General features: G+C 35.1%; 1 protein-coding gene across 5 annotated transcripts in view; it reads left to right on the top strand.

The window, feature by feature from the left end:
* The window catches only part of Slf1 (SMC5/6 complex localization factor 1), a 67,407-nt gene that overhangs the window by 1,486 nt on the left and 48,312 nt on the right, over positions 1 to 17,609 (top strand). For 4 of the 5 annotated variants that reach the window (XM_076927061.1, XM_076927058.1, XM_076927060.1 and 1 more), the window contains exons 2-4: positions 6,938 to 7,051; positions 7,208 to 7,283; positions 8,253 to 8,493. In XM_076927061.1, the coding sequence (XP_076783176.1) occupies positions 6,938 to 7,051; positions 7,208 to 7,283; positions 8,253 to 8,493 (431 nt within the window). Of the gene's footprint in view, positions 1 to 2,697; positions 2,745 to 6,937; positions 7,052 to 7,207; positions 7,284 to 8,252; positions 8,494 to 17,609 lie in introns of those variants that run through there. The other variant, XM_076927059.1, reaches the window with a different exon arrangement.

The following is a 17,609-nucleotide window of genomic DNA, read 5'->3' as shown; positions in this document are numbered from 1 at the left end:
AACCATGTTAATATATTCAGTTCTCCGGAAGGTTAAAATGATAAAGCTAAAGGAGACTGAAGAATCTTTCAGAACTGTAGTGGAACATCACCTGTTCTTTTAATCGATTCCGACAAGATTATTTTGAAATTTAAAATATATTATTTTTAATAATATGTATGAAAAATTTCATTAATTGAGCCAAATATGTTTTGAGAGAAAAATAATAGAAACTTTTACCAAAAAGAAAAGTAACTCTTCAAAGTATTGCAGGAAATGTGTGAATATTTTAGATATTGGTATTATGTTTTTGAAAATGATTAATAATTATTTAAACTTCTTTATTTTGTTGCTCTTAAATGTCTCCTTACCCACATAGAAGATTCGTTTTCATGTGGTATTACCTTCCTGTTGTACTGATAGAAAATAGATTGCTTTGTAAAATTGCCTTGTAAAATTGTTTAAGAGAAGTAGATTAAGTCTAAAGTTTAAGCCAGGTTAGCAATGTAGAAATAGCCTTCCACAGTAACAGGCTTATCTTTGAATCTTGGTTTCACTGTTTATACAGATATGAATCCTCAAGGTAGGTTTTATTTATTTTTCTCTGCCCTCAGTACTAGGGATTGACTCAGTATTTATTTTCTTATCTAGCTTAAATTAGGTGTAGTTTCCAGCATTCCTACCAGTATCTTGAATTCTTTATCTGTATTTAGGTAGATTTAGTAGATAAATATCTGAAGTGTGTAGACTTGTAGACCACACTAGGTCCTTAATAAGAATTAACTCAATCATTTTAATTAATTAATCTTAGACTTGTGCTTTTCTTACTGAAAGCTGTCTTTGTGCAGTCTGTTTCCTAGGACTCCGTTAATCCTAAATTGAAAGTTGAGTCCAGCCAGCACCATGCATAGTGTTGGATAGATGGGAATATCTCTACATTTTTCTTCAGTCTCCCGTATTTTTTTCTTACTACAATCACATTTGATAATTCTCTGTTGCCAAATTCTCCATTAAAGGAATTAATGACTGTTCCTTTTTCTAGATTCAAGAATATCTCAGAAATCTCATCACTAGAGACTTGTGGGTTTTTTGTTTTGGTTTGTCTTTTGTGTGTTGCTTGTAGATTGAACCTAGGATCTTACACATGCCACATAGGCACTGTAACGTTGAACTCTATCCTCAATCCCTCTAGACCTCAGTTAAATAATTAGAGTCATGTCTTGGAAAGGTGGAACAGGAAGTAAGATGACTTCTTTCATGTTTATTTTGTGTGTGCATGTGTATATATGTTCCATCTGGGTATTGGGATCAAATCAAGTCTTCATCTTCTTGCCACTAACAGAATATGTTATAAAACAAATTCCAAAGACCTATTGAGTGATACTAGATCAAAGATTTATTTCCTAGGCCAGGATTCCAACAGTCCACCTGAAATTAAACAATTCAGAATCAGCAGAATATTACTCACATAGTGTTAGTCCTAAGATAGGAGTGTATGTATTGTAGTGTTGTAATGTAGCAGCATTGTAAAGCACAACTCCAGGGCTTTGGCCATACTCAATTTCATTGTAATTTTACGTTTAAATTTAATTTTTCAGTTAAATCTTTCAAATTTTGAATTCAAAGCAGTGAAATTAACTGTCCTGGAGACTTGTATATGCTTTCTAAAAGACTGTTCAAATAATCTCCAGTAAAAAAAAGGTTTTAAATCAAAATATTATCTTATAATAAAAACCAAGAGACTGCTAATTTTCAACATGTGATTTTAAAGCAATGGAAAAATAATCAAAAATTAAAGTATATACCCAAATTTTGTTATATGCTTGTTTTTCATACACACACAAAACTTATACAGTGGTATTATAACATAAAGAAATTAGAGATGATTTAAATTACTGTATTCTTGAACTTTTGAAATGTTCTACACTCAGTGTTTGTTGAAATTAAAAAACAAAAGTATGAGAGAGAGAGAGAGAGAGAGAGAGAGAGAGAGAGAGAGAGAGAGAATATGAGCGATTATAAAACACAATAGTGCAGAATAGGAAAGGTTTGCCCTCACTTGTTCCAAGAACTTTGTTAGGCACCTTGGCTTCTCTTTTCTGAAGCAGTGTTTTTAGCCAACTGTTGATTCTACCCTCTCACATACCGGACTTGCCTATCCTGTCGCATAGGGTCTATGCTGACCTCTGTCTTGTGTCATTGTTCTACCTCAGCCTGAAACCTTTGTTTTACTACCTATATTCCTGCCTGATCCTTGTTGTTATTGTTGTTGTTTTGGAGGATTTTTTTTTTGTTTGTTTCTTTGTTTTTGAGACAGGGTCTCACTGTAGCTGTTGTTGGCCTGGAACTCACAATGTAGACCAACAAAGCTGGCTTGAATCAGAGATCCACCTGCCTCTGTCTCCCAAGTGCTGGAGATTAAAGCTATACTCCACCATGCCTGACTGTCTCTTCTTTTCTTTCTAAATTTCCTTTTTAACATATTGTAGCTCCATTCTTCAAACATGTTCCAGTGCTGGCATATTGTAAAGAATTCAAATGTTCTATTTAAAAACATAGGATAGAATATCACAGTAATGAGAACTGTAGGTTTCCTGGTGCTTCTGGCTGACACCAACTGTCAAAGAATTTCAGGCATCAAGGATAGGCGGTGTTAGAGATATTTTAAGAAAGTCCACACCACAGCGACAGTTGCTTGCTATGTATAAAGGACAGCTCTGATCACAGGCACTCTCTCCTTAGTTTTGTGTTTTGTATGGTTCAGGGTAAGTACATTTTAAAGAATTATTAGTAGGAAGTTTTTAAAATATATACTACAAAGAACTTTTTTATAACTAGAAATATAATGATGTAAATTACTTTAAAGAGAAACATTTAGTTACTAAAAATGGTCTCTTTTATGTGATGTTGTCATCTGTGTTGATGCTTGAAGGTTCAGATCTCCCACTCTCGTACCCCCACCTCAGCTGAGGAGATAATGACATCTTTGTAGAAATGTCACTTGTATTAACTGTGGTATGTTATGGATTGTTTATTCTTTCCTGGCATTCAAAGATCTTTAGAAGGAAGCTCCTCCATACTTCAGAGCATACTACCTACAGAAAACGTAACCTTCCTTCAATTGCCTTGCTTATTGATATACATACACACACACATACACACACATATACACACATCCACACACACATACATACATACATACACACACAGACACACAAACACACACAGAGAAAGAGGTGGGGAGTTTAAATCATGGCTTCCTCTCAGAACTAGCTTGAGATCTATAAAAACACTGGTTAAATACCAAGACAATATTTATGGACACATTGAGTTTTACTTGGTTATTTCTGAAACAATGTATCATTTTCTAAATTATTAAAGAGTTTACTTAAATAATTCCTTTGAGTTTATAAAAAGTCCCCTAGTAACAGGCATATGCTATATGATACAAATGTATCTTATTGCATTAAGGACATGTTTGTAGTATTCTCTTTTAAGTCATTGACACATCATGCTGTTTATTGTTCTCTTAATCTTGCAAGATACGGAAGAGCTAGCAAACTAGAGCTCTTATATATAAAATTATCCATAGTCTATATTGCCATGCTTATGTGTGCATAAATTGTCCAATGTAGTCATATATATTTAAAGTCATAGGCCATCTTTGTCATGTAATATGATATTCCAAAACATTACTATGTTATATGAGCCTTTACCTCAGGTAAATAACATAATTACAGAAGACAATTAGATTAGTCTTGCCTTTCTAAAAACAGCTAACTTTGTGCATGTCCACAGTTTATAGTTCTCTGAAAGTTAACTAACACACCTCCTGTTTTTCTGATAAACTTGTGAATAAATGTCTTGTTTTCTGATTTGATTTTAAACGTATTCAAATAGTTTGAATCAGGATATTGTGTTTTATTCACTCTAGTTTCTTTTCCTGATTTTACATGAAAAGTTTCTGTTTCATATTAAGTGTTTTCCAAATAAGAAAATTACTTTAAAAATACTTTTGAGTTTTCTGCTGTTGTATACAGATGGTCTTATTTTCGTTATTATGAGACATTGTTTAGCAGAAAATGTTGACTAAATATATGGAGGTGATTATGGCGATTAAAGTGTATACTAAGGTTTATGGTTAAAAGAAAACCCTGCAAAAAAAAATATATATATATATATACACACACACACATTTTCAATACATTTAAATGCTTTAATAATTTATACCTAAAAACAAAGTATATTAAAATGTCACTTAATTCAAAATTTAAAGTACCAATTACTGATATAAAAAGAATAAAGTATAATAGATGTTCATATTTCTACAGAACATGTTATTTTCATACAGTATAATGTAATATTTAAAGGCAACTTGTTGATAATAGTGTTACAGAAATTTTGTTTTTACTCTCTTTTGATTATAGGAGGTAGGAAGGCATGGGAATTGACTGCAATGTCCCCTTCATAGTAGGCACGTGCTCGGATCCTAAGCTTCACCCTGTCCGTATCCCAATCACAGTTATTCCATAACAGTTTTAATGCCTCATGTTTTTAAGTTCTAAAAACTACTCTGATTTTTTTCCTTTTCATAATTTATTTAAAATAGCCTGGCACCTAGTTTGAAAACTTTTACTTGTAAATACATAAATAAAAATACAATTTGGAAAATATATACTATTTTTAAAAATCATAGCTTTCTCTCATGACTGCCTTTTGAGATCTATAAAAATATTGGTCAAATAGCAAAACAATTGTTATAGGTATATTGAGTTTTACTTGGTTATTTCTAAAACAATGTATCATTTTCTAAACAAAATTTATTAAAAGAATTACTTAAATAATTCCTTTGAATTAATGAAAGCAACTTTCTTCCCTAGTTACAGGCATATGCTGTATAATACAAGTGTATCTTCACTGTGTGGGTTTAGAGGGTTTTGAAATTAAACAATGTTTTTTCTTAAACTACAGTAAAATTCTTTGTAAAATTTATCTATATTGCTAGTCTGTATTATTTGGTATTGCCACTCAAGTTTTACCTATATTAACCTTGAAAATAATTTTTAAACTTAATACAGTAAAAAGATCCTTGCTCAAGGAAATATTTGTGTCTTATTGATCATAGAATTTTATAAATATAATTTTCCATGAAATACATACACATCAATGTACATTTTATAATTGTGTTCTAGCCAGATCAATGTCCTAAAACTTAACATTGAAGCATTGGCTTCGTTTGAAAGTCTCATTCTTAAAGATATTTTATGTTTTGCATCTGGGATTCAGTATTTTAGAGACTGACATTGTATACCTGTTGTCTCCTTACGCAGACAGAGATATAAGAGACAGACAGACAGAAAGATAAGTGGGCATGCATGCTCAAGGAGCTTCTTCCAAGCATGAGTAAAGGTAGAAAAAGGAACTGTAATTGCTTTACCCTAGTTACCCTTTCTCCACTTAGGAACTTTAAGTATGGAAAGAGAAAGTTTAGTCCTAACTCTGTATGATATTTTAAACATAAATAGTTTCAGTCTTAAGCCAGAATGCATTTTAACCTTTGGGTGGTGGTGGGAATAGTGTGTGTATCTGTATTTCTGTGTGCATGCATGTAAATGTGCATACATGTGTCTTTGAGCACATCCTCTCTCGTGTGTGTGTGTGTGTGTGTGTGTGTGTGTGTGTGTGTGTGTACAGTTGTCCTGATGTGTTAGACTTTGGTTCCAGGACTCTCCTCAGGTACCATAATTTCATCATCTAAATCACATAGCCCCTTTCATACTATAAATCCATCTCTCAGGAACTTAAAATACCTAATGTAGTAATAAAATACACGCTATGTAAACAGTTGTTACTTTATTTTGATTCTGGAATAGTGTTGAAAAGAAAAAAAAAAAACCTTTAAATCTTAGTTCAACTTCAAGGTTTTATTCCCCCCAAATATTTTACATCTATATTCTACAAATATGGAACTCATAGGTGTGTGAGGTGAGGTCTTGTTTTAGTCCTTCAAAATAAAATTCTGTAAAACATTCTTCACTTATTCGTTTGTTCAAATTGCTACACTTTTAAAACATTTTTTCTAATGTACATTGATTAAATCCAGGGCCATATTCTTGCTTAGTGTATATACTGTGCTCAACACTTAAAGGTAACTTTTATTTTTCTGAGAAGCAGTTGTTTCTTTGAAAGTTGAGCATAGCAACTATTTATGTTCTGACTATGGTATGAGATCCTGTTCTGCAGATGTTACAACAAACATGTCAGAGAAGACACCTTAAACACAAAGTACTTTGTGAATTGTATTTCATGAGTTGAGGTCCCATGAAAATGAAGTTAAATTAAAACCGTGTAGTTTTTCTGTTTACCTTTTGATAAAATTAGTACACACATCAGAGATATATTGTGCTATATTGACACACACGCATATGAGGGAGACTGTGTGGAGGGTGGGGAGAGAGGAAGAAATTAGAAGGTAGGCTAGAAACAAAAGTCGAAGTCTTTCTGCCTGTCTCTTCAATTATTTAATATAGATACTGTAGAAATGTGAGTTCTGTTAGTAACTATGCTCAGATTTACATAGGCCCCTATTGTGTGAACAGTCACAGTCAATGGTGTGATTTGAGTTCTGTTAGTAACTATGCTCAGATTTACATAGGCCCCTATTGTGTGAACACTCATAGTCAATGGTGTGATTTAAAGGGAAATAATATAATACTGGAGGCTTTCAATGGTGAAAGAATAACAAAAATGCACTTTTAAGGTTTTGAGAAATTAACTTGAAAGTGGTTTTTATTGTAGTAGCTATATTTAACATCATTGTTTACAAGTAAGCTTCACATGTTTAATTCATAATGTTTCATGTTTTTAGTTTCTTTTTAGTACTCATAATAGAGGAAAAATAAGTCAACTTTATGTGTGATATTTAACATCTGCTGTCTTCTGAATGTGTCTGTGCTAGATGGAAGCTGGTGCCCCAAAACATATCATCCAGATGACAGGGTTTAAGATGGAAGAGAAGGAGGCTCTGGTCAGATTGCTTTTAAAACTAGATTGCACTTTTATTAAGAGTGAGGTGAGTACAAAACCTACTAAAATGTTCAACATAGAGTTAAAAAATAAAATACTGACTTAAGAATCGTAAAATGCCCTTTGATAATGTAAGATTAAAAGTTTTTATTAAGAAATTCTCTCTGTAGTAACATTGCTTCACGTGGGTTCTTCCCTCCAGAAATATAAAAATTGTACACACCTTATAGCTGAACGACTGTGCAAGAGTGAGAAGTTTCTAGCAGCTTGTGCAGCAGGCAAGTAGACTCCTTTTCTCTAACGCATGAAAAAACTTAATGTTAGAGAAAGAAGCATTTTAAGTCTCTAGAAATATATTATGCTTATAATATCAGATATGCATATATTATTTTTAAAAAGATTTAGTTGATTTTTGCTTTATTCTGATTAAAATTTTTAACATATGAAATATATATTAAATAGAAATATTTACTTTGTCAAGATTAAGTTTTAGCAATTTAGATGTTTTGTTTAAGAAAACTATTTTAACAGAAAGATTAGGACAAGATGCCCAAACCTTAAAGTGTTAGTAGATCTGAGCCCTGTGTCCCTTTGTTCCCAGCTATCTCATTACAAATAAATGTGGTTCAGTCTTCAAGGTGGCTCTCCCTCAGTCTGTGCTGGGAAGCAGTGTCATCCTACTTTAGTTTTCTGAAATACCCAAGTTGAGATTTGGTTTATTCATCTCACCTTTTCTCACCACTGATATACCCATAGCTTTCTTCTGTGGTAATTGATGGTAATTGATTACAAAAGACACATTTGGATTCATCACTAACCTTTACAAACAAAACTATGCATTATTTCTGATGTTTAAAGATCATTGGTGCCCAGATAAAAAAAAAAAGAATATGTACGCTTCCTATAAAATTCACTCACTCAATAAATTTAGTATGACAATACAGTGAATGTTATTTAAATTAGTAAGTTAAATTAGTAATAATAGTTCAAGTGATGTTATATTTCATATTAAAACTTCAGAGTTCACTTAGTACTACTTAGTATTATGGCGATATAGCGTAGAAAAGATTATATACAATGTTCAGTGAAATTGAAGGCCTCTTGAAATTTATTCTAAAAATAATTTTGGCAGTCTGTCATAATCTCATGTACAAAAAGGATGTCTTTTAGTTGTTATTTGGTCTTTATTGTGTATCATTTACCAGAATTAAAATTCTTTTGTGACAGACAATTCATTTGCTTTCTAGGAAAATGGGTATTAACAAAGGATTACATAATTCACAGTGCCAAAAGTGGCAGATGGCTTGATGAAACAACTTATGAATGGGGATATAAAATTGAAAAAGATTCCCATTATTCACCTCAAATGCAATCTGCACCTAAAAGATGGCGTGAAGAACTGAAACGAACTGGTGCTCCCGGGGCTTTCCACACGTGGAAAGTGGTCCTCCTTGTTAGGGCTGATAAAAGGAGTGACTCTCTTGTAAGGTAAGCTGGATTTCAGAAATTTGAAGCAGTGAATGAATTCTTGTTTCTATGAATACCTTTTAATAGGTATGTTCAATTATTACTTAAAATGAGATACTTAAGGAAAGATATTCTTACAGCTGGGAAATTTATTTTTATTTAATAAATTTTTTGAGAACTTTATACATCAACCCTGCATCTACATCACTGCCACCCATCCACCATTCAACTCCTCTGCACACTTACTCCTGTAATTAATGATCACTCCCTCATTATTCTTACATGTACACACATACACATACATAGTTGCGTATAGAACCCACTGAGTCCATTTAGCATTGTACATATATAATGTACAGTGTACATAGCTTTATCTCAGGTGAGCCACCGTGCCCAAGCATGTGAGTTTCTTAGTAAAACAAAATTTGTTTTGTTGTTATTGTTTTGGTTTCTTAGTATAGCTACATTTTTTATTGGTTATTTTATTTACATTTCATATGTTATCACCCTTCCCTGTTTCCCCTCCACAACCCCCCTAACCCTACCCCCTACTCTCTCCCTCTATGAGGGTGCTCTGCCACTTGCCCACCCACTCCCGCCTCAGCGTCCTAGCATTCCCCTATGCTAGATCATGGACCCTCCACAGCACAAGGGGCTCCTCTCCCACTGATGCCAGATAAGGCCATCCTCTGCTACATTTCCAGCTGAAGCCATGGGTCCCCCATGTGTACTCTGGTTGGTGGTTTAGTCCCAGGGAGCTTTAGGGGGTCAGGTTGGTTGATGATGTTGTTCTTCCTATGGGGTTGCAGTCCCCTTCAGCTCCTTCAGTCCTTCCCTAACTCCTCCGTTGGGGTCCTCATGCTCAGTCCAATGCTTGGCTGCGAGCATTCACATCTGTATTGGTCCAGCTCTGTCAGAGCCTCTCAGGGGACAGCTGTACCAGGCTCCTGTCAGCAAGCCCTTCTTGGCATCAGTGATAGTTTCTGGGTTTGGGGTCTGCAGATGGGGATGGATCCCTAGGTGGGCAGCCTCTGCTCCACTCTTTCTCCCTGCATTACCTTTTTTGACAGGATGAATTCTGTAGTAATATTCTTGAGGTGGGTGGGTGGCCCCATCCCTCAACCGGGGGCCATGCCTATCCTCTGGATATGGTCTCTACAGGTTCTGTCCCCCTTTGTTGGGCATTATAGATGGGGTTTGATAATTCTGTTGGGGTCTGCAGGTTCTACCTGCTTTGTTAGGTATAAATGGATCTTGATTATTCTGATCTCTATTTTAGTTCTGGATATGGTCTCTGCAGGTTCTATCCCTTTGTTGGGTATTATGGATGGATATGGTGTCTACAGGTTCTATCCCTTTGTTGGGTATTATGGATGGATATGGTGTCTGCAGGTTCTGTCCCTTTGTTGGGTATTATGGGTGGATATGGTGTCTACAGGCTCTGTCCCTTTGTTGGGTATTATGGATGGGTCTAGATTAATCTGATCTCTATTTTAGTTCCATGTTATTTCTTTTCTCCAACTCGAGCCAAATAAAAGAAAAAGCACTACTTAGGAATTTTTCATTTTGAAGCATTCTTAAACTTTTGATAGTTTATTTTATTATCACAGAGGCTAGCTTGGGGTTTATATAGTTCTGTCTTTGTGGTTCATACTATCTTCACCATAATTTAATTTCACTTTTAAATATGAAGACTGTTTCTCTGTGAATGTGTGTGTACAGGTGCTTACACCCATGCACCCATTTGCAGAAGAGAACTCACATCTTTCTCATTACTCTTCACTTTATTTTTTGAGATATGTTCTCTCACAGAACCCAACTGATGTGGCTAGGCTCACTGGCTGGACAAGCTCTTGAGTTCCTCTTCTCTCTTTTCTAGTGCTAGACTCATACATGCACACCACTCTGCCTGGATTTTGATATGGGTACTGGAAATCCAAACTCAGTTTCTTATGCTTGTATGATAAATCTTTACCCACCAAGCCATCTCACCATTATTTAAAGGAATATTTTTAAAAGACTTCTGATTGCCTAAACTGTATTTTGAGCTTTTTTCTTTTTTAAAAAAACTCAGGGGTAGAACCTTAAATGTTTTATCTAAATGTATAAGCATTAAGATGCACCCATCTTAAGTACATAGTTAGTGAGTTTGGAGAAATTTATATAGTAATGTTAGCCTAACTATATCAAGATCTTTAAAGTTTAATGGTTTCTTGTATCTTTGTCTTTTAATTCTGGACTACCAACACCAGACAGTCGCTGGTTTCTTTTCTTATTACTGTGCTTTAAATGATTTGAGATTTGTTTGAATGATATACTTATTTAATCTGTCATCATTTGTCTTGTACTATAGTTAGGAGATTTATCATTTGTTAATTTTTTTAAAAAATTACTTCTTTTTCTGTGTTATATTTCACTATATGAATGTATTGCAGCCTATTATTTACTTTTTGATGGGCACCCTATTATTTACTTTTTTTTTTGTCTTTGCTAGTTAGGCTCCTTTTAATATTTGATCCAAATTAGTTATGTAGACATAATTCATTTCTCATAAGAAGTAGCTAGGAATTAAATTGTTTGCTGAAATGGTATGTTTATACTGAACATTACAAAAGGTTTTAAATTGTTTTCTAAAATAGTTGGGTCACATTTGCTTACCCTGGCAGAAGCACTGTGGTAGAGTACAGTTATTTGGACTCCTCTTGGCACTATTGCTCCTCTCAGTGGCTGTGTGTATGATCTGTGTGTAGAACGTGTGTTCTGGGTGGTCATACTCAGTTCTGCCTACCATCATCAACCCAATGTTTTGTTGTTGTAGCTTTATTGTGATCTTGGAATCAGTTAGCTTGAATCTTCAACTTCATATATTTTCTGAAACTTTTTGTAAACCTGGATTTTTAAAATTTCTACATGCTAGAATCAGCATGTGAATTTCAATTAAAAGCCAAGTTGAGGCTTTTACTAGGATTGTGCTTTATCCTTGGTCTTGACTTTGTGACAACTAAGATCTTAACATGGTTGACTGTTCCTGTGTACACACTATGTGTCTAACAGGGACTTTTAATGTCCTGTAGATTATGTTGCTTCTTTGTTAGATCAGATCTTGCTCTGTAGTCCTGGCCTGCCCTGAACTCATGATCCTCCTGGCTCTTCTTTGCAAGTACAGGGAAGTTCTGAAGTATAGTCCTGAGCCACAATACTAAGCATATGTCTTAGATTTCATTGTATAAATTTTACATCTATATTGCTAAATTTATTGCTTGCTGGTTTTGTATTTGGGGTAGCTATTACAAATCACTAAGAGTTTTTTTTTTTTTTTCTGTGTCTATGGTGATTCTTGGCTTTTCTCTTTTATTATTCTATTAAGGTTATTCTGGTAGATTCTTTATTTTAAAAAAATTTAGAGTGTTCAAGTATTTTGCCTCTGTGTGTGTGTATGTGTGTGTGTGTGTGTGTGTGTGTGTGTGTGTGTTTATATAGTGTTTTCAGTACCTTCAGAGGATTAAAGAGGGCATTGATTCTCTAGAACTGAAGTTAAAGACAGTTGTGGGCTGCAATGAGGGAGCATAGGACCAAAACCTGAGTTCCTTGCAAAAGCAATAAAGTGCTCTTAACTACTGAACATTTCTCACCCACACTGATTAGTCCTTAAAACTTAAACCAAATTTGTATTCTTGAAATAAACTGCATCATGATATATTGTTCATTTTCAATATATTACTCATTCTGTTTGCAAATACTTTGTTAGCGTTTTCTGTTTTCATTCTAACAAATGGCTTCACTGCATGTATTTTAAAGTTCATAGCATGTTTAATGATGACTTGTCTTCCATAATAGTAACTGTAAGTGAGGTGACTGAACTTACAATACGTTAGTAGAGAGAAATTTTTCGAGGGAACACACTGCTGGTCTGCCTCCGAGAATAGAGAACAGTTTGGCAGGAAAGTAAGCAAGGCTGTATGACAGTCAACAAGGCATAAGTGTTTGGGTTGATGGAGGCTGTTATGATTAATCTGGAACTAGATACCCTTGCCCAGGTAGTGGACCTTTGGAGTGGATAAGAGAGGTAGGTACTCTTTTTTTCTAGTAAATTTCACCCAGGCCCTGTGTGTGTGTGTGTGTGTGTGTGTGAGTGAAATTGTGCCCACTTATCTTTTTGTCTGTCTGTCTCTTATCTCTCTGTCAGCACTCTCCTATAATTTAAAAACAAGATGTGAGATTTCAGTTACTGATCAAATGCAAAGCCCCTCACTTCTTTCCATGATGGTCATGAACTAATGCTCTGAATTTCCATAAGTGCTTCTCGGACATTTGTGACGCCTCTGTTGGGAATTTTCTGTTTAGTTATATACTCTATTTTTTTATTGGGTTGTTTGGTGCTTTGGAGGTTTGGTTCTTGAGTTCTCTCTATATATTGGATATTGGCCCTCTTTCAGGTGTGTGTGGGGGGTAGGGGGGATTAGTGAATAATTTTTTTCCCAATCTGTAGGTTGCCGATTTGTCCTATTGACTATGTTTTTTGCCTTACAGAAGCTTTTCAGTTTCATGATGTCCCATTTATTAATTCTTGATCTTACACCTGAGTCATTGGAGTTCTATTTAGGAAATGTCCCCCCAATGCCCATGAGTTTGAGGCTCTTTCCCACTTTCTCTTCTATTAGATTCTATTAGTGTATCTGGTTTAATGTTGAGGTCCTTGATCCACTTGGACTTGAACTTTGAACAAGGTGACAAATATGGATCAATTTTCATTTTTCTACATACCAACAGCCAGTTAGACCAGCACCATTTATTGAAGATGCTGTCTTCTTTCCATTGTATGTTTTTAGCTTCTTTGTTAAAGAACAAGTGTCCATAAACATGTGGGTTTATTTCTGGGGCTTCAATTCTATTCCATTGATCGACCTATCTGTCTCTGTACTAATAGTATGCAATCTTTCTCACTATTTCTCTGTAGAAACCAGGTCAGGAATGGATATTCCCGAGAAGTTCTTTTATTGTTAAGAATTGTTTTCGCTATCCTGGATTTTTTTGTATTTCCATATGATACTGAGAATATTTCTTTCCATGTCTTCGAAGAATTGTGTTGGACTTTTGATGGAGATTGCATTGAATCTGTAGATTGCTTTTGATAGGGTGGCCAGTTTTACTATCTTAATCCTACTAATTCATGAGCATAGGAGATCTCTTCATTTTTTGAGGTCTTCGATTTCTTTCTTGACAGACTTGAAGTTCTTATTATACAGACTTTCACTTGTTTGGTTAGAGTTACCCCAAGGTATTTTATATTATTTGTGACTATTGTGAAGGGTGTTGTTTCCCTATTTTCTTCCTCAGACCATTTATCATTTGCATAAAGGAAGATGACTAAAATGTTTTGAGTTAATTTTATATCCAGCCACTTTGATGAAGTTGTTTCTCAGCTGTAGAAGTTCCCTGGTAGAATTTTTGGGGTCCCTTATGAATGCTATCATATCATTTTGCAAATAGTGACACCTTGACTTTTTCTTTGCCAGTTTGTATCCTCTTGATCTTCTTTTGTTGTCTAATTGCTCTGGCTAGGACTTTGAGTACTATACTGAATAGATGAGGAGGCAGTGAGCACCTTGTCTTATCCCTGAATTTAGTGGATTGTTTAAAGTATCTCTCCATTTAATTTGATATGCGCTGTTAATTTGCTATATAGTGCTTTTATTATGTTTAGGTATAGCCCTTGAATTCCTGATCTCCAATACGTTTAACATGAAGTGGTATTATATTTTGTCAAATGCTTTTTCAGCATATAATGAAATGATAATCTGATTTTTTTTCTTTAAATTTGTTTAAATAGTGGATTACGTTAATGGATTTTCTTATATTAAACCATATTGCTTCCCTGGGATGAAGGTTACTTGATCATGGTGAATAACAGTTTTAATGTGCTCTTGGATTCAGTTTGCTAGAATTTTATTGAATATATTTTGCATCTATAGTCTTAAGTGAAATTGGTCTGAAATTCTCTTTCTTTGTTGGGTCTTTGTGTGGTTTAGGTATGAGAGTAATTGTAGCTTCATAAAACGGTTAGGTAGTCTTTCTTCTCTTTTTATTTTATGGACTAGTTTAAGAAGTGTTGGTATTAACTCTTCTTTGAAAGTCTGGTAGATCTCTGCACTAAAATCATCTGGCCCTGGACTTTTTTGTGTTGAGAGGTTTTAAATGACTTCTTTGTTTTCCTTAGGGGATATGGGCCTCTTTAGATAGGTCACCTGCTCTTGATTTAACTTTGGTACATGGTATCTGTCTATGAATTTTCCTTTTAGCACTGCTTTCACTGTGTCCCATAAATTTGGGTATGCTGTGTCATTATTTTCATTGAATTCTAGGAAGTTTTTAATTTCTTTATTTTTTTTTTCCTGACCAAGTTATCATTAAGTATAGAGTTATTCAGTTTCTATGGATATCTGAGTTTTCTTATTATTATTTGTTGTTGTTGTTATTGAAGTTTAGCCTTAGTCAGTGGTGATCTGATAGAATGCATGGGATTATTTCAATCTTCTTGTATCTGTTGAGGTTTGTTTTGTGAGGTCAGTTTTGGAGAAAGTACCGTGAGGTGCTGAGAAGAAGATATATTCTTTTAGGGTGAAATGTTCATTTGAAATCCATTTGGTTCATAACTGCTATTAGATTCACTGTGTCCCTATTTAGTTTTTGTTCCAAAGACCAGTCTATTGGTGAGAGTCTCCCACTATAATTGTTTGGGGTTCAGTGTGTGGTTTTAGCTTCAATAAAGTTTCTTTTATGAATGTGGGTGTCTTTGCATTTGGGGCTTTCTCTTTGTGGATTTTTTTTTTTTTTTTTTTTTTTGATGAAAATGAAATTTCCTTTCCCATCTCTCTTGATAACTTTTTGGTTAAAAGTCTGTTTTATTGGAAATTAGAATGGCTACTCCCGCTTATTTCTTGGAACTGTATGCTTAGAAAACTTTTTTTCCAGCCTTTAATTCTAAGGTAGTGTCTGTCATTGTCATTTAGGTATGTTTTTTGCATACAGCAAAATGCTGGATCCTGCTGTGTGTCAGGTGTGTTAGTCTATGTCTTTTTATTGGGGAATTGAGTCTGTTGATATTGAGGCTGTTAGTTCCTGTTATCTTTGTTGTTATAGGTAACATCATGTGTACTTGATTCTCTCCTTTTGTTTTTCTTGTGAGATAGTTGATATCTTGTTTTTTCTTTGTTGTACTTACCCTCCTTGTGTTGGAGTTTTCCTTCTAGAATCCTATGCAGGTCTGGATTGATAGATGGGTATTGCTTAAATTTGGTTTTGTCATGGAGTATCTTGGTTTCTCCATCTATGATGATTGCTAGTTTTGCTTGTGTTCTCTTAGGATCTGCATGACCGCTGTCCCGGTTACTTTGGCTTTTAGGGTCTCTGTTGAGAAGTGTGGCTTATAGTTCTGATAGGTCTGCCTGTATATGTTACTTGGCCTTTTTTCCTTACAACTTTTAATATTATTTCTTTGTTCTGTGCATTTAGTGTTTTGATTATTATGATATGGGAGCATTTTTTTTTCTGCTCCAATCTGTTTGGTGTTCTATAGGCTTCTTGCACATTTATGGCCATCTTTTTCTTTCAGTTGGGGAACTTTTCTTCTGTGGTTTTGTTGAAGACATTTTCAGGTCCTTTGAGCCGGCAATCTTCACTTTCTTCTTTTCCTGTTATTCTTAGGTTTGGTCTTTTCATTGTGTCCTGGATTTCCTGTATGTTTTAAGTTAGTAGTTTTTTTCTGTTTTGAAATTTCTTTGACCATTTTGTCAATAACTTCTAAGGTATCTTCCCTGCCTGAAATTCTCTCTTCTATCTCTTGTATTGTTGTTGGTGCTTGCATGTGTAGCTCCTGCCCCCTTTCCTAGGTTTTCCATCACCAGGCTTGCCTCCATTTCTGTTTTCTTTATTTGTTTCTACTTCCATTTTTAGGATTTTACACTGCTTTGCTCAAGTCCTGCAACAAGTTTGATTGTGTTACATGACAGTCAAATTCTGTCTTGGATCAACGGCAAGAGAGACCTTCTGGTCTTCCCTGAAATGTTACATCTCAGCTTGTAGACCGATGTGAGATCCTGAACCAAATGTCTTTGGTTCTTCCTAGCTTCTTGGTTTTAAAAGCAATCTCTCTTTTATCATGGTGCATTGCAATAGGGGTTCTAACCAATTCTTTAAAATCAAGTAGGTTTTTTTTTCTACTCTTCACAGAAAAGCAGCCTGTTTTTTTCATCTGACTACAGGCAGAAGCTTTATCATTCTCCAGTAGTCTAGAGGTGTTGGGAGACGACTTTTAGCAGAAAGCAGCTATCAGCTTTGCAGTCATCTTGAGCCATATACCCTGACATGAGACTTGGATTACAATAGCCTACAACAGCTGAGCACACTCTGATAATCTTGGTTTAGATACCCAGGACTTTCCTTGGGTGTGTGAGATTAAAGGTGTGTGAGATTAAAGGTGTGTGACTTAAGAGTGTGACTTGGAGATCAGATTTAGAGACAAGACCTAAGGGCATGACTTAAAGGCAAGACTTAGAGGCATGGCTTAGAAATGAGACATATAAAAGCGAGAGGCAGACAGAAGAGAGATCAGAGAATCAGACACTTTAGAGAGTACAACTTAGAGAACAATTTAGAGGAACAGAGATTCAGACACTAGGAGCAGGAGTAGACATTAGACACTCGGAAGAGAACAATTTGGAGTAACAGAGATTGAGTACAGCTAGGAACTAGGAGGAGTACAACTAGGAACTTGGAACTCAAGACTTGGGACTTGGACTAGGAAGAGAGACTGAAGAATAAACGGGATTGAATCACACTCTGTCTGGTCTCCAGTCTTCCCATCTGTCCTCACTCTCTCTCTTGCTGAACCCCAACCCGTGGACCGGAGCGGCAGCTTGGGCCAGGATACAGTGGCCGCCAAGTGCGGAGTGGAGAGGGCCTCAACATTTTAGGCCGCCCAAAGTGGGCCAGCCTAAGCCCCAACATAGAGGTATTTTCATTATATTTTTTTTAAAAATATGATTTTTGTGCCTATATTTCAGTGGCAGGCAGTAGTAACCAACCCACTCCAGCCACCTAGGATGCTTCTTTTTGATTCGAACTTACCCTTTATCATA

Source organism: Arvicanthis niloticus, chromosome 29, assembly GCF_011762505.2.
Source record: "Arvicanthis niloticus isolate mArvNil1 chromosome 29, mArvNil1.pat.X, whole genome shotgun sequence".
NCBI lineage: Eukaryota > Metazoa > Chordata > Mammalia > Rodentia > Muridae > Arvicanthis > Arvicanthis niloticus.
The sequence above is the reverse complement of the archived record's forward strand: the minus strand, read 5'-3'. Positions and strand labels throughout refer to the sequence as shown.